Source organism: Xiphophorus maculatus, chromosome 4 (genome assembly GCF_002775205.1).
Source record: "Xiphophorus maculatus strain JP 163 A chromosome 4, X_maculatus-5.0-male, whole genome shotgun sequence".
NCBI lineage: Eukaryota > Metazoa > Chordata > Actinopteri > Cyprinodontiformes > Poeciliidae > Xiphophorus > Xiphophorus maculatus.
This window is the reverse complement of record NC_036446.1, coordinates 18,752,584-18,774,209: the sequence shown is the minus strand read 5'-3', so window position 1 is coordinate 18,774,209 and position 21,626 is coordinate 18,752,584. Positions and strand designations below refer to the sequence as shown.

At 38.5% G+C, this 21,626-nt stretch overlaps 1 protein-coding gene across 1 annotated transcript in view; it reads right to left on the bottom strand.

The window, feature by feature from the left end:
* Positions 1-337: 337 nt before the first annotated feature.
* The window catches only part of pde3b (phosphodiesterase 3B), a 48,360-nt gene continuing 27,071 nt past the window's right edge, over positions 338-21,626 (bottom strand). Inside the window, exons 2-16 of the mRNA XM_023332780.1 lie at positions 14,227-14,277; positions 12,621-12,866; positions 12,125-12,276; positions 10,303-10,403; positions 9,978-10,200; positions 9,774-9,865; positions 9,333-9,487; positions 8,945-9,079; positions 8,629-8,740; positions 7,952-8,065; positions 7,501-7,700; positions 3,960-4,163; positions 3,690-3,851; positions 1,704-1,956; positions 338-1,207 (exon numbers count right to left, since the gene is read on the bottom strand). Coding sequence (XP_023188548.1) covers positions 1,005-1,207; positions 1,704-1,956; positions 3,690-3,851; positions 3,960-4,163; positions 7,501-7,700; positions 7,952-8,065; positions 8,629-8,740; positions 8,945-9,079; positions 9,333-9,487; positions 9,774-9,865; positions 9,978-10,200; positions 10,303-10,403; positions 12,125-12,276; positions 12,621-12,866; positions 14,227-14,277 — 2,403 coding nt within the window. The 3' untranslated portion in view covers positions 338-1,004. The remainder of the gene's footprint in view (positions 1,208-1,703; positions 1,957-3,689; positions 3,852-3,959; positions 4,164-7,500; positions 7,701-7,951; positions 8,066-8,628; positions 8,741-8,944; positions 9,080-9,332; positions 9,488-9,773; positions 9,866-9,977; positions 10,201-10,302; positions 10,404-12,124; positions 12,277-12,620; positions 12,867-14,226; positions 14,278-21,626) is intronic.

Below are 21,626 nucleotides of genomic sequence, written 5' to 3'. Positions count from 1 at the left end.
ACATGAATAAAAGCATCAAAAACGATGCAGATATAATGCTATTAATCAGTCAACATTTCAATAAAGTCTCTGTGACTGAGTCTGATACAGTGTTTCGTGTCACCAGCAAGGAGAGGAAACTTCTCAAGCCAAAACTCTGGGCCAAAATGGACTTAGTAAAGTTTCAGACAGGCACATCAGCTTATGTATATATTCAAAAAATAAATATATTTTTTGATTCTTCTTTATTTATATATATATCTATATAGACATATGTCTATATAGACATATATCTATATAGATATATATCTATATAGACATATATCTATATAGATATACAGTATATCTATATAGATATATCTATATATATATATACACATATATATATATAGATATATATACTAGATAGATAGATATAGATATATTTCTTGACACTGAGGCTGAAGCAGTTTCAGTCTCTTGTCTTCCGGACTGTTCACTTTGGTAAGGGCTAAGGATACCACCTGCTTCAGTACTTTTCCTCTACCTTTCGTTTAATTTTTTTAAATAAACAGGAACTACTTTGTACCTAAAGGAGGTGTTAAGTGTTAAGCGCTTTGCATTCAAGGCAGCATCACAGCCAATTCACCATGGAGAAAAAGTTAATGCTGGACCCCCTTCCACAGTCCTCTTCTGCACCTTTACCCTTGGTTCTGGTGCTTTTATGTCTGTTTGCACTTGACTCTCCATGGGATGAAAGTGCATAGGGGTTGGGCCCCTACCGTTGCAGTAAGGATCCGCTCACAGTAGTAAGGCCTTTTTGTTTCTCTGAAAAACGACGTGACTGTTTTAACATTTGAGTGTCTGCACAGTGAATCATTTAATGTGTGTGTTCAGGATAGAGCGGGAACAAAGTATGTTTTATGTGCATCTATTGACTCTCTGTCTCTGTGTCAGTAAAAGGCAGATGGTTGAAGAACTTCAGTACTTCCACAACTTCTCCTTTGCTTTTTCGTGCAGCTTTGCACATTCACTTTGTCCTCCTGCTACTGACGCTCTTCCCCCTCCTCCTCCTCCTGGATGACCTGGATGTCATCTGACGGGGAGGTGGGCAAGCTGTCCGGCTGCTGCTGTTTGCCAAGTTCTTTGTTCTTGTCCTCCTCCTCAATGATCTTCTTCCAAACCTTGTGGTTCTCTGTCAGGTGCTGCATGATGCAGCTGAACAACCTGCGACGACCTTTCGTCCGTCCTACAAGTGAGTAACGGAAACAAACATCTTAAAGGAAATGCATGCTGGTGTGAAGAACTGAAAAAAATCTCCCAATGCAAAAATGAACAAACATAAAACAAAATGGATTAAATGTCAGACTCTTGTCAGTGTCATGACATTAGATTCATATGGAATGACTAGGACTGAACACCAGGTGGCGCTTTTAAAATACATGGTAACAACAATCACGAGAAGTCCTATTTTTCTCGCCAATCAGAAAAAAGCATGTAGGCCTTTAAGTTCCTGGATATCATAGACTAAAGTTTTTGCATTCCTTTGGTGTGGAGCGCTTTAGATGGAATCTTCATTTACTCCGTTTTAGCGGTGTTACCAAAAAACAAGAGAAGTAGCCATACATATTAAAATATTCTTTAAAAGCATGAATGAAGCAAAAGCCACATCACTGCTTTTAAAATTAAGTTGCCCCTCAAATCAAATGAGAATCACTAAAAGAGCTGTGACTGTTAAATCTAACCTGTTCCAAGATCAACTTCTAACTCATCTTCCTCATCTTCTTCTTCATCTGTGTCCTCCTGTGCTTCATCATCTTCTTCATCTGATTCCGATTCATTTACCCAGTGACCAGGAAGGAGACCGGCAGCATCGTAGGAGTTACAGAGAGGTCCCACAATATGGGTGATGAAGGACTCCTGTAGCTTGGCCAGCTGCGGTGCAGAGCGGTCCATGAAGGGGCTGATGGGTAATCCTAACCTTGCTTCTTCATCGCCCTGCAGATAACAAAAGCTTAAGTTAGAAGCTGCTTCAATGAGACACATGATGAGAAATTCAAACTGGTGTTCAAGGTCTGCTCAATCTGACTCAAGGTTTCTCTTAAGGTGTTATTTAACTAATAGTCAGGGTAGGGATGGGTTTTTATACGTCCATCCATTATTGATCATAAGGGAGTGTCCAGGGAAACTATCAAAACATAGTACTTAACTATTGTGAATTAGAGTAGATTATTTTGTTTTTTTTAATTGAAATAAAACAAATACGTGTTCTACAGGTTCTTGTGCTTTCATTATGGAGTACAGAGAAACCTGATTAAAAGTTAGCTCAGTCCATCAAGACTGAAGTCAAACAGAGGGGAACAAACATGGCAGATTTAAAATGACTTCTATCTGTGAGAGGAATTAAGAGATGTCAATTAACTTTCTCCATTAAGTTTTTCTTTTTTGAATTGTGTGCTTGCTCCAGTTCGTTGTATTAACATTGACGTTTAGATAATGACGAGGTTTCTCAAAGGGTTGATTCAGAAAAAATGTTAGTTGTAATGGGATGGGGGTGGGTGTACGCTCATGGATCAAAAAAATAAATATTACCGCAATTCACCAAAAGTTCAAATGGTAAGCACAGTGCAAAGGTAAAAGATAAAAAAGAAGCAATTTTCCGCTACTTTTTCTCTATTGCAGAGAACGGTGAGATCCAAGTAGCATTCATTCCTATAATTCAGGAATGAAATATAGAAAAAAAGGTCTAAAATTAAAGAAAAACTAATTCAGTCCAAAAGTTCTTCATAAACAATTCCTAAAGTTTCATTGTGCAGAACAGAAACTATTTTGGAAAAGGTCAAACATTCCCAAAGCTATAGGCAAACGCATCATTATCTTCATAGTATTGTCATTACAAAGTTTAACGGAAGCATATATGAAACAGAGATAACCGCAACATAATGTAAAAAATCGATTTTATAATTCTTCTGCATGATCCGGTCCATTCTGAGGGCCTTCTGAGCCTTTAATTTTTTCACATCCATCCATCCACTTTGAAAATGGCACAAAACTAATGGGTTGGTCTGCTGATCGATCTCCTTGGTTTATAGAAAAAACCCAATAAAAACCCACAACAAGCTGAATCTTGAAACAGATTATCTATAGGAGCAGGAGACCACAATGGGTGCCACTCCCATCAGCTAATAAGAGGAAACTGATTTTAGAATTAGCAAATCCTCCAAAATTGGACCGTGACAGATTGCAAATTTGTTGCCTTGTCTTAGGAGTTTCGAATTCAGCTGCAACATTAATACAGAAGGGTCTGAATTTGGAGAAAATAACATGAAAGCATGAAACAATCCCGCCTTGCATCAACGGTTCAGGTTTCTGCTGGCGGTGTTCTAATGCTGTGAGAGATATGTTCTAGCTACATCTAGCTAAACAGTTTACAAAAGTCTACTTATTGTTGCAGACCACTGTGTAACTGATGGTGACTTTGACTCAAAACATCTCAAACCGATTTCTTGAACATGACAATGAGTTCATTGTAATCCTACAGTCAGCTTTGGGATGTGGTGGAACAAGAGATTCCAATATTGGATCTACAGTCAATGAAACAGTGATGTCATTATGTTGATATGTAAAAGAAAACCTCTGAGGAATGTTTCTGTTACTTTGTTGAATTTATGCCACATGAATAATAAAATGGCCAGTGAGTAAACTTTGCTCTACTATTGTACAGACTGTACCTGCTCATAAAACTCATTAACAATGCCTTCTGTCCACTTGAGGTGCAGGTCTCGGACTTTGGCCGGTCCATTGATGTCTGCCAGCTTGATACAAACTTGGCACACCAGAAGTCTGTCGTTCTCATTGGTCCAATCAATTCCTGGACTGTTTACATCGTTTACCTTTTAACAAACAAACACACATGGATGCCTTTTTTTCTTTTACCATAACAGATTCCAAAAATGAGGAGATCAATGATGATGTGATTTATGACTGGTGTGACAGTGCACCTTGGCATTGAACTCAGCCAGAAAGTCAAAGTGCTTCTTGAGGTCTGTGGCCAGTATTGCCTCGATGACAAGGAAGCGGAAACGCTTGAATTCAACATGATCTAAGTTGGCCAGGAAGTTGTACTCAGGCTGGGACAGGTAGAGGCTCCAGGCAGATGCAGCATGATGGTTCTCTAGGACTGAGCGATCATTGTACAGCACTGCCTGTAATTGACAGGAGAAACAAAACAAACAAGTGACGAACTGCAGAGTAAGGTGGTTCCTAATGCTTAGTTAAGAAGCTTCACTAATGCATTTTTTAGATAATGTATCTGCAAAGACATAGCCATTTGTGAAGGATTTAAAAATAGCAACAAAAAAATCCATAAAAGAGATAAAAACGCACAAAGATAAATGGTTATGAAAGACATATTAGACATATTTTAGTGTAATGACTGTAATGATTAAAGGCAAACACAATGACAAATGTAGCAGTCTTTTGATGCAGACGGTAGTTCACCACACCATCAGCAATTAACCAGTTCAAGGTCCATCTCCTTTCTTTTGACCCTTTTTTTTTTGACTAAACAGAGACAGTGAGAGTCCTATCACTGGTTGTGAAAACACATCAAAACTGGAAGAAGTGGTTATTTTTTCCTGCTCTCGTGTGCATTATAGAGAACAATGGGATGAACCTTTTACGTGAGCAGTAGCTAGTCTTGCATGTGATCTACATTTGTATTACATTTGCTTGATGACATAAAAGCAGTTGAACAGAAAATAACTAAGGAAAAGGGGTGCAAGGAAAAACACTCAAGTTAAATATTAACCTGTAAAACTAAAGGAAAAATACACCCTAAAGAAAATAAGACACAGTTGAACAAACACTGCTGTCTTTTACAGACATCTGCATACATTATTTATCAAATTACAAGAATAAGTACATAGAGAAAAATGGACTATTGACAATATGAGGCCTTGTGAAATGTTAAACCTTGTGTTTTACACATAAAATTCAGAAAAATGTGGCGTTTGTGAGCATTCAGACTCAATAAAAGCAGTTCTTGAAGAACAAGAATGCAATTAGAGGTGTAGAGTCTGATGTTTTTCCCAAATTATCATTGTTAAACACAATTTCAATCAGATTGGATGAAGAGAATTTATAAATGGAAGCTTGTAAATATGTTAGTGTTAAATGGATACAGATCTGAATACATTGTTATTGCACATGGTGCTGCTCACATCCTCCTTTCCCACTGCTAGGCTACAGCTAGTTCCCCACAACGGAGCCTGCCACGAATGCTCAGGCTAGTTAGTATGGCCACTGATGATGGATAAAAAGTTTCCCTGTAGTGGTAATTTGATTCTGCACCAGTAGCACATTTTGAAGCGCATACAGAAGCGATTGACAGCGCTAAGACCCTCCTCCTGGCTCTGATTGGTTGTTTCTGACCAGGAGCAAGTATGTAAAAACCATTTTTTAATGCAAAAGTTACATGCAGCAACTTTAATGTTGTAAGTACAGATATGTACTTAAACATGTTCAAAGACTATCAGCTAATAAAGTATACAAAATACCACAAAAGCAAAATGAAAAGAAAGAAACTTTTATTTCTCTCCATATAATCTTTTCTTTTTTCCACAGCATTACTAAGGAATAATTTTGTAACTGTAACTGCCTGCTTGACACAAACACACCAGAAGTCTGTCGTTCTCATTGGTCCAATCAATTCATGAAATATGTTTTAAAAGCTAACCATTCCTGTTTATGGCTGTAAAACCAGGATTCTTTTTTCTCCTTACTGGGCTCTGTTTGTTTCCAGGTGCCTCTTCAAGCTTGTAGTTAAGTTTATTTCATCTGAAGCAGACATTTCAACATCCGGGCATTTTACATTTTAGTGTGACATTGTGCTGATCTTCAGCCACCACATATTCAAATTAATTTGAATTTGTTTTACACCTAACATAACTGTAGGATCTGTGTGCAAGGAGAGACAGAGAAACTGGGGAAGCTAAAGAGAAACTTTTTGCTAATTTTATGATAATAGTATAAGTGAACATTTTGAACAATCTTGGCAGTGACACATTGGCACACTTTAAAGAGCATTCGTTCAAATTAAGAGTAATTGATGAACCCATCCACTGATTTTGGTTAAGAACACAGCAGAGAGCCAGACATGTGATTATCTCACTCACAGGGTTTGCCTCGAGCCCAGACGCCAAAGTTGATATTTGCTTTACGATTGATGGTTTTCAGAAAAGAAAAATCCTTTTAAAGGTCAGGTTGAAAGCTTAGCAAACAATGACCCTCTGTGCTCAGTGGATGGCAGACAGAGATAATGGATGAGGTTGCATTATGTGCTTCATGCAGGACAGAAACATTGGAAAACTGTTGTTGCAAGTCAGGTGACTTGAGTTAAATAAAAGAGGAAGGTGGGAGTAAAACCTCCAGGATATATTTCTACCTATTTAAAAAGACAAAAATTACAGATTTTAGGACTATATCACCCTCTGCATTTATTAACATTGCTGCTGAATATGTCAAGAAAGCCTAGAAAATATACATTTTATTGCAACAAAATCTTACACTGAAATATAAAAAAAATCCAACATTTAATTTGAATGCATTTATTTGTGAAATATATGTGGGGGGGAAAAAAAAACTTATTCATGTATTTATTTTTTGGTGACACCATTAGTGGTGACCCTAACAATTTCTACAAAATGGTCTCACTTGATCGGTGTCATTGAAATTTTCATTTGTAATGCATAACTTTCTGCTTCACTGGGGTATTACACATTACCAAGAGGCCAAGTTATTCTAACCACCCCTCAAAACAGGAAGGATTACCGATTACCTGTCCTTAAAAAGTCTGACCTGCCAATTCCATTTTTGGCTGGTAAATGGTAAACGGACAGAACTTCTATAGCGCTTTTCCAATCATTACGACCACTCAAAGCGCTTTATACTCACAAATGCACACGCATTTATACACTGATATGTAGATCAGTAGGCAGTTTGGGGTTAAGTGCCTTGCCAGGGGCACATCAACATGTGGCAGGAGAAAGCTGGAATCGAACCTACAACTACTCTGCCCATAGAGCCACAGTCGCCCAAACTAACTTGGTATCAAATTGATGACATGGTATCAAATTGGAAATGTTGATAAATATATCAAGTAAGTCGCTGAGTTGGCAACAGAGGGATGACTATTGTTAACTACAAATGTGCAGACATGACCTGTGGCCTGGTCTGTCAGTCAAACCTGTCTCTCTCTGCACAGCAGAAGAGGACACTTGCTTTTTTTTTTAAGACCTTTTCTGAAGTAGATAAGATCGGCTTCACCTGTAAGTATCGGCCAATCACCAATCTCTCAAAATATACTACTGCAATAAAAGAACTTATTTGAAAAGTATACATTTTCACAAGAGAGCCAAGTAAATGCTTACACTATATTGTCAAGAACCTCTGGGGTGTGCAAAACTTTAAAAGGAAAATGTTCGTCAGTAAATGCATTCATTATTTATAGTAACATTTAAATATACTAGACCAACAGGTTACCTGAGGTGCATTAGTGGCTATTAGAAAGGCGTTTGTACGACCAGGATGGTCGTAGTCGTGCATTGCAGCTGCTACATAAAGGGCCATGAGCTCCAGGGCAGGTATGTTCCAGGCCAGGCAGCCGTAGCTGTCATCTGAAATGGAGGAGCTCTTGGAGGTGGCGTATGATATCCTGCCTGGGGAAATTCCACTATCTGAATCTGGGAAAAAATAAAACAGTTTGACATCTTATTAAGGACAGACACAAAAAAGTACAAACTAAAAAAATATATATTATCAAAGATAAGGAAGAAAACGTATAATGTAAAATAAACATTGTGCTACATGACAGAAATCTTACATCAGAAGGTGAGAGGAGATAGTGCTCAATGGATTTTTATTAAAACACGATGCATATAACCATGCTGGATAATTATGATGTTTCTTTTTTTGATGACTCGGTAGTATTTACCTGTGTCACTTCCTGTCACATGCTCACTGTGGATCTGTTGAAACCCAGGGATCGGTCGAGTGGTTAAGTACCAAACAGCATGGAGGACATCTGTAGCATGGACCCGGTTATGATCTGTTTTAATGCAGAACAGTGCAAATGAAATTTATCCCTGTGGAACAATATAATAAATACTTGAGTGCAGGTTTTATCAGCACAAACATCGTTATCGACCAGTTTCTTTAAGTTATGTATCAGTCCGATATTAATCACCAATAGTCATTTTCATCTTGTTGCCTTTTTTTTATGTGTTTCAGGAAGTGGAGGGGAGGAGGGTGGTCATGTGATAATAGCTTGGGTTTATTTTTAGTGACAGTAAAGATATGTACTGACAGTAATGCAGCGCAGGATTATAGGCTTTTACTTGAAGCAAGTAAGCAAAGACAGTGGCATGGTAATTTTTTCATGGTTTCAACAAGGGTATGGAAATGAATTATGCATATATGACAGGTAAATATCTGTTATTGGTCATAACAGCAATATTAATCCCAATCAATCAATCAAAATGGTCAGATCGGTGCATCCCTAAAAGGTCTATCCCACTGAAATCAATCGAAAAGTACACATAGAGATCAGTTTGACAAAAAAAAAGAAAAAGTATGTCAAATGTTTTGGTCTCAGCACAGTTTGACACTTACAGGGAATGTCTCTATAGCCACTTTCAAGAGCACAGAAGTAGGACATGAACTCCTTCACAGGGATCTTGAAGATCTCAAATAGACACATATCCTGGAAAAGCGTGTATGTCACCTGGGAAGACATGAACTTGAGCTTAAATAAAAACGGGAAACTGTATTACAGCATGCATCTTTGGTATAATTTAAGTTGCTCTCTTTGGTTACGAACAGCCTCTTTCCTTTGCAAGTCCATACATGTATATTCATAAGGTCATTAACTTTAAATAATCAAAGGAAATAGAACTGTAAATGTTGAGTTTATCGCTTTGGTACTAACGTAGCTGAGGATCCTTCCCGTCTTCCCTCCTGTTGTGTCCACCAGTTCAAAGATCTGGAAGTTCCAGGTGTCCATCTTCTCCATGAGACCCTCATGGTCCTCCAGCATGGAATCAAGTCTGAACTCCTGTTCCCCCTGAAGACAACCACAAAGCAAACACATAAAAAGAAGGAATAACTACAATAATAATTTTAAGACAAAATAAGAAGAAGAAATAAAATATGTCATGCATGTCCACCATAAGTTAAGAAGCTGTAGGTTGATGAAAGTCAACATACAAGTCTTTAAAACACATTAGGTCAGAGGGGCAAATATTAAAAGTACCCACTTCTCTGATCTTAATACCCAGGTGACTCATGTCGAGCAGAAGCAGTCTGATCAAGCTCACCTCTGCTTTCTGAGTCTGCAGCTCAGTGATGGGCCTCTTCTCCTTCTCCTCCTCTACTACGCCCAGGTCTCCTTTAGCGTCTGGCTTCCCATCTCCCGTCACGTCTGGCTCTTCCCTGATAAAATCCACCCCAGCATACTCCAGCCCTTCAACCACTGTGAACACAAATAAAACACAAGGAGAATGTAATGTTAACACTAGTCTGAAAGAATAAAAGAGTGCAGTTGCTGGTTATTATATTATGTCGTTATATAGCTTTTGTCTAAAATGTAAGTCTATTCTCAACAATTGCAGTATTTTAATGAGTCCAGCAGAGGGCAGCATTAGTATATGAAACTACCCAAAGAGGAGTTTCTCTTTAACTATACTGGGTCACCAAACGAGATTGTCTGCATAACTGGATTCCACTCTGTGGCGTGCAGTAGGCATGACAGTTTGTACCTGAGCGCCTGCGTTGAGCCTCGCTGTTCAACAGCTGATGAGAGTCCCCCGACTCACTGCTGGAAATTCCCTTGAGCATCTGACGACCACAGCTTTAGTAGACAACGACAGATCATATTGGCATGTGTACTGCAAATTTATTGATACAAGACTGGGATAAAGTGAGACAAAGGTCACATGGGACTTCCGCAGTACATGTCTCACCTGGTGCACAGAGAGAAGGTAGAGCTACGAAAGGCCTGCTGGAAATCAGTGGAGCTGACTAAAGGCTTGTGGAGGTTCAGATTAACACTCGGCTTTGTCAGGAAGTCCGCTGTGTCGGGGAACTCCACGGGCAGCCGAGGGGTGAGGGATGATGAGGAGCCTGTATTTAGTGTGGGGGGGCTATGGCTTGGTGAGGTGACTGGGCTGAGGCTGGGAGACGTGCCTAGAAAGGAGCATAAGAATATGGGGATAGATAAAGGGGTAACACTGAAGCAGAGCCATAGCAGTTTAATAACATATGCAAGTTTGGGTAGTTAAGCCTCACCTGTTCTTCTGGGGACCGCGTGGTATGTTAGGGTGACAGAGGAAGACCTCTGTTTGGGAATGGTGAGCAGGTTTGCATTGGGACCGTTGGTCAGGCTTGAGCTGTTACAAAAAGTCACAAACTCAGATGTTTTTGCTCATCAGGACAGCAAAGCTCATCTATCCTTCAACACTGAAGTGCTCTCCTGCCATCTAGTGGAATCATTCTACAGAGACCCACGGCAGTTTCTGTGAGAACTCTGAGAACTCTCAAAGTTTTGTAAAAGTAAGAAGCCAAAGTTTTATTTCTACATGCTTCTGAACAGCAAGAAGCTCTATGCTGTAGTAAAAGTCGTACATCAATTTTTCTTTTCTAAGGTGTGATTTGTGAAACATTTCAGGTTAAAGAAAAAAGAAATTACAGCACCAATTGATCCCTGTTTCTCAATTCCAAAATGTCAGACTGCTAAATAAAACCAGACCTAGAAAGTAATTAGTTTTTTATATGTAATCACCGAAGTTTGGCAGGGAATAGTTTGAAAACCAGAGCTTTGTGGATAATTTTGTAGCTCCTATTGTCTCAATCTTTTTTTTTCTCTTGTTTTTCTCCGAAGAGTTTTTGCGGCGCTAGTGGCTCGTATTTTTGCGACAGTAGGCAGACAGGAAGGAGGGCGAGGAGAGGTGGGAAGACATGCAGCAGTCGGGACCGGGAGTCGAACCCGCGTCGAGGATTAAGGCCTCCAAACGTGGGACGTGCTAACCCCCTGCGCAACCACAGCACGCCCCGTCTCAATCTTTGACTTACACAAAATGTTTTAGTTTATAATAAAGAAGACTGAAAGTGCAAGTCATTTTTAGTTATCAAAAAGTTCAAACAATCTCATCTCCTATGACATTTGATGAAGCATTATGCATATCACAGCAACTCACATCAGCCATGTTTTCTTTTTTTTTTACTCCAACTCAATTAAAACAAAACGTGAAAACCAGAGACGACTATGCCTATAGTTGAGGTAGCCATTGTCTAGCTATCTATGTCTTGCTATTCAGACATAAGATAGTCAATAGAAATTGATCGCTATACGTTCACCTTCAGGATTTTCTACAACAAAGAGCAGCAGACCATCACACTGCCACCACCATGCTTTACTGTAGCTTTTTTTAATGTTGTTAGTTTATACCAGGCATAATGGAATATGCATATTTTGGAAAGTTCCACTTTTTCTCTCTTTTTGTGAAATATTTTGAATCTTTCACAAGATTCAAAATCTTGTAAAAGATTTTCAAAGAGAAAGAGACTTTTGTCTCAAACATATCAGGTCTTAGAACTGAATCATGAAAACAGAGCTAAACTGGGGATTGCGTGACCTGAAGTTATTTAGATGGTGTTATGGGTTCTTTTTATATGACCTTGTTGAGTTGTCAGGGGACATTTTTGTAAGATATTCATTTCTGGGAAGGTTCACCACAGTTCCATGTTTTCCATTTGTGCATAATGGGTCCCACTGTGGTTTGCTGGCGTCATAAAGCTTTAGAAATCGATTTGTAACCCCTTCCAGACAGATAAATTTGAATTACTTTGTTTCTGTTTTTTAATTCAATTTCTTAAGATCAGGGGATTATATATATATATATATATATATATATATATATATATATATATATATATATATATATATATATATATATATATATATATATATATATATATAGATATAGATATAGATATAGATAGATGAAGCTAAAAACAACTAACTACAAACATCCTTTTAGGGAGGAAATAACTGATATAACTGGATTTTATCAACATTATGTAAGCCTGCTATAAATCTGCGTCGTGCTACCTGGTCAGACTGAGGTCACAGTGAGGTCTCTTTCCATTGTTACGCTCCCAGCGAGAAGAGGCAGAGTCTAGCGGAGGGAGTGCAGACGGTGTGGAGGAGGTTGAACTCCGCCTGGGCTGAGGGGTAGGGAGGCTGTTTCTGCTACTCAAACCCTGGCAGGCACAGGAAGGTTGCATTAGAGATAAGTATCTGGCAAACAATGTCTGATGAGGCAAAATAAACATAGACACAACAGAAGGTTTCAGACATGGGAGAAATTCTTACTGAATACATTGCAGAATTGCAAAGTGCCTCGTAAGAGAAAGTCTTCCCCAAAACTATCAAACACATGATTGGAGTTCCAGTTGTACTTTGTTCCACAATTTCCTTAATATCATTATCAGTGCTATGCATCATAATAATTCCTGAAAGCCAAAACTAAATAAATAAATCATCAATATGGACAGTTTAAAGAGATAGGAGGTAGGTTTATAGCTGTGGCGAAACCTTTGCTCACCTTCATGCCTTTCCTGTCGCTCCTCTCTGCAGAGTCCTCTGCCTCTACAGAGTAGAAACCTGGGAAGGGCGTAAAGGGGTTGACCCTGGGGCGACACGAGCCTGAAAACGTCCCCATCAGGCTGGAGATGCTTCGCAGAGTCGCGGCGGTGTTTGGTGACAGTGACGAGTCCATCAGCAGCTCTGACACAAGGTTCCTGGCCTCGTTGATGACTGAGAGATCCACGCCATTTCCACTCACTGCACCCTGCCACACGAACCCAAACAAAACCCCCAGTTAGGAACGAGAGGCCCAGTTAAGACAGGGGGCATCTTTAATGATGTGCATTATTTGTTGCCATATGTGGTCCTATTGCTGAGAGAAAGGCTTTGCTTCCCCTAACCCAGTCAGAGGTTGATGGTGACAATTTAACTTCTGTTCACTAGTGCAGAAGGGAAAAAATGGCCTTCATACCTACTCACTGAACCAGACTCCACTGCTGAAGAAAATTCATGTTCAAGCCCTTTTAAAAATTGCTAGAGATCATTTGGTTAAGCCAATGCAGTGCTAGAAATATATAGACTGGGATAAAAGTTTAACTCTTTGAAACTCAGTGTTAAAACATAGTTCAGTAAAGTTTGAACATAAAAACATCATGGTGTGGAGCTATTTCTCAGCAAATACAACTCCATATAACTGGGAGGATAAATGTAAAGTATGCACTGTGAAGTCAGTAACGAAATGAGAAATGTTTAATAAGAATCTGGAGCTAAAACAATTCTTTTCAGCAAGATAATGTTACCAAGAAATCTCTACATATGTTAAAAAACGATCCTAGAATGGCCCAGTCAATTACCAGACTTAAAGCCAAATCAAAGTCAACCCCTCTCCACATAGGAAAGTTTGGGGTGTATTTCATACATTTCATTTATAATAAATATTCCCTTTGCTGTTCAAATTTATTGCATACATTTCTGCTCCACTTGGTTTCTTTGTATGTGTGACTAACTTACGTTGTTAGCAACATGTGGTGAGAATTTTAGGGCAAAAGCCATAGGAAAATATTTACTGAGAAAAATACTGAAGAGTTCATTATTTATTATCATTGTTAACTTCCTCTCTAAGTTCATTCCCCTCATTCCTTCTCTTCCTCTGGCCTCTTACAAAATAAGACAAAAGTGATAAAAAAAAAAGATGTGGGGGGAAAAAACATCTATATTCCATTTTGAAAGTAGGGAGCTTTGCATAAATCAAAAGTCAACTCTCATAAATTGTAAGAGAAATCCACCACAGTGTAATCCTTCATTTTTAGACAGCTTTCATAACAGAAAATGTTCCTACTGGATCAACTTTGTCAAGAACACAAGCAAACAATGACTTTTGGCCTCTGGCAGCTGAATTCTTTGACAGATTACACAAATAGTTTAAACGGTACACAGAAATGTCTGAGTGAGATTAAAAAAAAAAAAAGTGCCATGATTCAAGGGTCATTGTATGGAAGGTTTTACACAATGTGGAGTAAAAATGTGAGGAAGTGCTAAAGGTGAGTTCAGCTCTTTGAAAAGAAGAATATTTCCTGATTGACCTTTAAACTCAAAAACTGAGCAAAAGGAAATGCAGTACTGACCTGATACTGTGGCTTGTACCAGTGTTTAAGATCCCAGTCCCACAAGATCATCTGAAAGACACAAGTACAGCTGTCAGTCAAACATCAACATATACATGCTTATATGTTACAGAAAATATGACAAATATCCACAGGCCTCGACCTGTGCTCCACTTTGAGCCTCCTCCAAAGGGGGCATAGGCAGGTCAGGAGCAGAGCTGCACAGCCTCTGCTAGTTTATTCTGCCTGTTATCTAAACACACAGTGTAGTAAAAGTTCACATTAAGGATTTCCTGCACCACTTCATGCACTCTCTCCTCTCCAGGTACGGTGTGGCTGCGCACTGCACACAGAGGCCTTTCACTGAGAGCAGAAAGCAGAAAAGCAAACCACTAAAACCACCATGGTGCGTCTACAATGGAGTTATGAGATCTTATCAAGCACCAACTACGTCAATCGGCAGCATTTCCATGCTATCTGTTGGTACCCATGCAAGAGCTCTCACACTTTACAGCACAGCACGGTCAAAGCTGGCACAGGTTGTGTAACACTACACTGGTGATCCTGAAATAACCTGATCTCCAGTGTCAAGTATGATTGTGATATAAATCAAGCAGATATTAATTGCTCAAGATAGCATTTAAGCAGGGTTTGTGCATGTTTTTAGTATTTTCCTTGCCATACATACAATGGAAAAGGGGGGAAAAGGCTTTAAATTTAGCTCCTTTTTACTTTCTCTTTGATTAAAGGGGAAACGTTGTGATGCATTGGCTGTTATTATGGTTCACCACCCTGGGCACAAGGACATCATAGGGTGGAAAAATAAGACAAAAAAGAGTTAATGGTGTCTCAAAAGAGCTTTTTCATTGCCTGTATGCATATCTAATAATGAGAAGTATGTTGTTAAAGCTTAAGCACTATACAGAAGCATAGCTGTTCAAAGCGGCTGGCTAATAATGCCAGATTGGTTCCATATTTAGAATTTAAATATCAGAAGTAATCTATCAGGTACCAAAGCTTAGTTTCACTTTTTCTAAGCAAATATCATTTAGTCTTTTCTAATTTAAAATATCCTGCTTAGACCTGAACTTAATTATTCTGCTATGTTCAATCTTTTTCACAGCTTTAGTTTTGCCTTAGATTGATACAAGCATGAAAGGGACAAACAAATGGACAAAGAAACCAGACTGGTCCTAATTTGACATTGTTGACATTGTTCTAAAAAAATACATATTTAATTTGTGAATCTATAAATACAAAGGTGTAAGATACAGATACAGTTTGCTTATTTGTTCAAAGTATGCAAGAACTTCCAACACTGTAACAGTGGATTAAGCCATCACGTAATCTCCATTTCTGCCACAAGGGGGACAGGACAGATTTTTTTTAAATAAAAAGCTCTTCCACACAGCACCAGCCTAATCCCAAAATGTAAACATACAGTCATGGGTAAACAAGGCAGACAGTGTCATGTTAAAAGTATATATATATATATATATATATATATATATATATATATATATATATATATATATATATATATATATATATATATATATAAATAAATCACATCTCTTATAGGTAGATTATTTTTTTTATATATATATATACACATATATATATATATATATATATATATATATATATATATATATATATATATATATATATAAATAAATCACATCTCTTATAGGTAGATTATTTTATTTATGAGATATCACTATCTGAGAACACTATGGACTCTATTTACAAAGACCACAACTTAAACATCTCACAAAGAGGGCAAGTCAAATCTATGACTACATTTGTTAAATAGATCAGTGGGTCCACTCCTTCTAATCAGTACCTGCTTCATTGATCAAAGTGGGATGTTGGGTGTTTGTCATCAGCATCTGTACAATGCTGCCAAACATTTAATATGGCAAATAAGCCCTGCCATGGCAACCTGACATAGAGGCCAACAAACAATGGTCCGCACACCATGGCAACCAGATGGCGGGAGAAGGCCGTAGGACAGAGTTGCTGGCCTTCTGTTTGTTTACAGAGAGAGACGGAAGAGCTGAAACAGAGGCGGACGCTAAAGAAGGCATAAGAATAGAAGACATAGAGAAGAAGAAAGTGAGATACAGGTAGATATTAGATTCCACATAAGATCTTGAGGCAGCTAGACACTCTCAAATGTCGCTGTCGCACAATAGAGCGCACCGACTGCACAATCTGCACAGCCATCCTAGCATGCATTTCATTTAACCTCAATCGCTACACAAGACACACACACGCACGCACACACACCAAACAGAAAACTTTTATAACTTGCCCTGACACAGGAAGAGGTGGCTGAAACAGTGGAACAGCCACAAGTGTCCCCACAATTGTAGTCGAGACTCAAATTTTAGGTTTGATGCTTTTGCAAACGGTGACATAAAAACTTATAATGAACAGATGTTTTTTTTTAGAGATCGCATAAAAACTCAACAAAGAAATATGTGACTCAGGAGACTCGGACACCTGTGCTCATGAATCTTCATAAACACAACATCATGCGGTTTCCTTTATAATGTAAAGCAGCCGTGAAACAGACAGCAGGTTTAACATCAACACTTTGACATCTTTTTATTCACGTAGTTCCATAATTTTCCCAACAAAACAACCAGTTCAGTGTGGCATCTCTTTTCTCATTTTAAAACATAAAAGTGTGTTCGATGGCTACCTTTCATCCTACAAAATATCTACATGGCTCCGAAGGAAATAAAGTTGTTTTTATATTAATTTTTCTATTTTAAAATATTTACAACCAGTCATATCTCATGCCTCTGTGACTCTGTGTGACACTATGGGCAAACTTGCTTGAGGATGTACATAAAGGTAATTTATAGATCATATCTTTTCAGACAGAAAAAATCCCCACCATTTATTTATGCACACTTTTCTAATATGTAGCAGACAAACTCAGAAGGTGCATGCATAAAAAAATATAAGGCAAATATTTACGAACCAAATTAAAAATATTTAAAATACACACACATGCATATAAACAAACACAGGTATGCATTATAAAACTCGCACAATATTTCAATCTGAAATGGATCGTAAATATTTCCTAACTGGAGTCAATAAACCTGTGCAAGCTATTAGACGGCCAGTTAGTTACACCCCTGTGTCATATTAGCCTGCGCCTGCAGTGTGAGAGGTGCGAGAACTGATAAAAACATGCTAATAAGACAGTGTCGGGGATGGGGGATGGTGGGGAGACCTGTCAATGCTACGTAGGCAGGCAGCTCATTTGTATGGAGAGAAGCACAGCAATGCTGACGTCAATCTGCAGCGACATACAGCGTCAGCAGCAGCCCACCACACATGCACACGCTGATGATGAGGTCTAGGCTCCTGGCTGTCAAGACACCCAGTGAAAATAAGATGATGTACTGTACTGTACAGACAGAGAGAGACGGAGGGAAAGGACATCTTTACACACGTGATATTCACGAAGAAGAGCAAAGCAGAGGAGACGTCTGGAGACTATGTTTAGTTATGAAAGCAGTATAGCTCTGTGGCTGCCAAGGTTTTCAAGAGAAAAAAAAAACAAGCACACTCTTTAAATGTGTCAGTTTAAGGATGCAAACACACAAAACAATTAATATATACCCTTCTGGAAGCTGAAATATTTTTCTAAAAATTTTACTTTCTGTGTCTGCAGGGGAAGGGCAATATAGACCCAAACACAGATGATGTTTTTATTGCAATCATAATATAAGTGACAATAAAACCCATTACATAACTGAACACAGTGTTCTATTCTTTACAGCACCAATTTGGTAGAGCACTTGTTATTAATGATTGCACTTAATTATATTTTAAGACAGAAATGCAGTATTGATGCTTTCATTGTGGAAAAATAGATAGTTTTAACACCAAAGGTAGCAATTCTATTGTACCATCAATTTCTTGGATTTTCAAACACATCAGGTGTAAGTTGTCATCATGGCAGGATGAACAATCGCTGTCATGGTAATTATTTCCTCGTTATAATGCACAATAAAGTTTCCCCTAAGAGTTTTTTTTTTTTTTACTAAAAGACAAATGGGATACACTTAAAAATCTGCTTGTTTGCAGTACATTTGTTAGCTGATATAACTAGAGGACCAGGCTTGCCGTTTTACATGTTGAAGAAAACCACTCTTCCTTGGTGAAATCAGGCAGACAATCAAGAGGTCCAAAGTCTTGTAAAAATATTTTTGCAACAGCGCTACCTGGCACAGCAGCCATTCACAGATTAACAGGCCCAGTTGGGTAATTACAAGAGAATAGGGCCCTTGAAGCTATCCGAGTGTCTTCAGGGCAAACTGACAAGAATATGGAAATATTCTTTAACAAAACAGTCTGCCCAAAAGTCTGTCCAACCACTGACTGGCTGTACCCCAAAGAGAGGAGATAAGAAAGACTGTAAATGTTAGCTTCTATGACAGGTAGACCGCTACAGCTTCCACTGTGTGTGTTCATGCATAATATGGTGTATATGGCATTTGAACAATTAAAATAGGCAGTTATTAACGTTTATAGAGGAGTTCTTAAGTATTCAAGGAGTTTATCTATTCACGAGTGCTGCTGGTCCCTAGCTCTTGTAAATACCTGAGGTAAATACCTACAGTATATGTATATAGATATAAAGCTGCACAATGCCACAGTTTGTAGCACTGTTGCCTTTTCAAGCAAGAAAGCCCTTGGTTCAAATTTCATGTTTTCCCAATGCACACCTGAATCAAATGACTGAAATACCTTCTAAGTATTGTCTCATGTTCTCCAGAGTACAGCTAATGACCTGATCATTTGACTTGTGTGCTGAAGCAGAGACACATCTAAATGAAGCAGGCCACTGTCTCTTGAGGACTGGAGTTGCATACCCCAAGGTATGAGTGTGTGTATGGTTCTATGTCCTGTGTATCTCTTGTGTTGCCCTGTGATGGATTGTTGACCTGTCCAGGGTGTACCTTCCAGGTTACCCAATGACCACTGGAGACAGGCACCAGGACTCCTGCGGCCCCGCAAAGATAAGTAGGTATAGGCAATGGATGAATATGTGGATATAGATGTAAGAAAAGGAATATTTTTCACATCCAAAGACTCTAAAAGCAGCTGGTGAACAATGGTAGACCAACAGTTTAATGGGGAGATCACTATGCCCCAAAAGACCTCACTATGACCCTGCAAGGACCATTCACGCTCTGACAAGAGTTGTAACAATTTTCTGAAGCAGTAAGTCTTCTCCGGTGCAAATGGGAACTTAAGAAGTCATTTAAAGATAGTAGGTTAACTGTTAGTCAAGAAAATAATTCTTACTTTGCATTTCAATGTTTTTAGAACAGCAGGTCTACAGCACTTCTAAATCTCTTCAACACTGCAACAATTCACCCCAGTCTATTGTTAATATATAACAACAGACTGTTTATAGACAATGGACAAGTTTTTCAAGAGAAAATGTCCAATTTCAGCTCTAAAGAAGTACTTAGTGACTGCAGCCAACTCGGGTTTGCAAGCATGTCTGAAAATGTACACTATTCAGAATGTTTTGAGACTTATTGCTGTCCATCCTTGACAGACAACAAGAAAAAATATGAGCCAAAGTGATTAGATGCAGCAGTTCATTTGAGTTAATGAGTATGAGTAATTACGTTATGGTCTTTATGTTTTTATTTTTAGTACTAAAAAACAATCCTCCTAAATATAAGCCTACAGTATTTTAACCTAGAGGCACAGATATTCCACATTAAATGTGAACCTGAAAAAACATGTTACAATGTGAACAGAGGAGCCTTTCTGTAGCGCAGAAACGCATTGTGCTTTTCACTTCATCAAGCTATCCAGGTGTTGCATGTCTAAATGTCTTATTCAACTTGTTGCTGAGTTTTTGTCATTTGACACGCCTGCAGTGACTCACTGTTACACCGTGTGAAAGCAGTTTCCAAGAAAAATCACTTGCTTCCTCTACACAGCTTCGCATCTAAACTATAATACATGAGGGCAGTATGCTTACCAACATGTAGGCTGGACCAATAATCGAAGACTGCTAAATTATAACACATTAAACTTTGAATGCTGACTTGACCCTTGTCACAATGTAGAGTTTGTATCTCCAATAAACAGATTCTCAATATATTTTAATTCCAATAAGCTTCATAGCATTGTATTGAAAATGTCATGGATAAACATTAGCAATAGGGTAAATTTTAAAACTTAACAGGGTCCACACCTCCAGCAAGCAATTGTTCCTCAGGGTCCAGACACAAGCAATGCATAAAACAAGGGACTGGTTTTTACCAGACTAGTGCAGTTATCCTAGAAGTCGTCTAAGAAGAACCCTGTCCTCAATAAAAACAAAACAAAGCCCCAGTCACCTATTTAACAACAACTAACAAGAAAATAGGTTGCATCTTAATTTGTTTGCCAATTTTGTTTGAGAGTTGTAATGAGGTTAATGGACCAAAGCCTCTGAATTTCTGAACTGTCATGTATGTTCATAATGATAGCTCAGTTTCTTCATGTCGTTTTTATTTTCCTGGATTAAATATGAAGCCACTTGTGACTCATCAGGAACTCTGGTTCGCGTCCTGTCTCAGCCATGTTAAGATTTACATAACTTCATTTGCAAATGAGGCCCACTCTGTTAGTGGAAAAGTTCCGCTTCTCAGCGTGGACTTTGTTAGCAACATCATGTTGGCATATTACATTAAAAATCCCACCAAGTGAATTTATTGTGGAGCATTTTAAAGTAAACTTTGGAACTCTTTGTCCTCTGTGTTGTCCAAGAATGTGAATTTTTATGAAGTTAACTAAATCTAACTGAAACCTCAACTAAAAATAGCACCAGAAATAACAGGAAGCTAAAGGAATTTGGATAGGACTAAATGACTGATCAGCTGCCGGAGTGATCCAACATCCAACCCTGTCTGGCCTATATCAACAACGCTTTCTTTCCACAAAGAAGAAGTGTAAACTTGTAGTCAGTTAAAGTTTACTGCTACAAAAACAGCAGTGCTTGCAGCTCTCTCATCTTCTGTCTCACAGGCACAGCATGTGGTTTTACTAGGGCACTTTGTTTACATGATTTAGTAGAAGAACTGCACGCAGCCTTTAGACACACACCTGCATGATACTGGTTGCTATCGGTACAATCAGAAAGCGCTGCTTTTGTCTGATAAATTATGGTATGTCCCTTAAAAGTCCTGCTCTGCTTTTACAGTGATAGGGGAGCAAAATCCTTGCTGGCAAAAAGACCCATTTGCAGGACCGTGTCTTTCTCCATTGTCTCTGCTTTGAGAAACAATGGAGAAAGACACGTAAAGACTCAAGCAGACTTTCCTCTATGTTGGGTTTATTAGGTCTCCAACCAAAACTACAACTATTTGTGCTTCCTGCAGCGATAA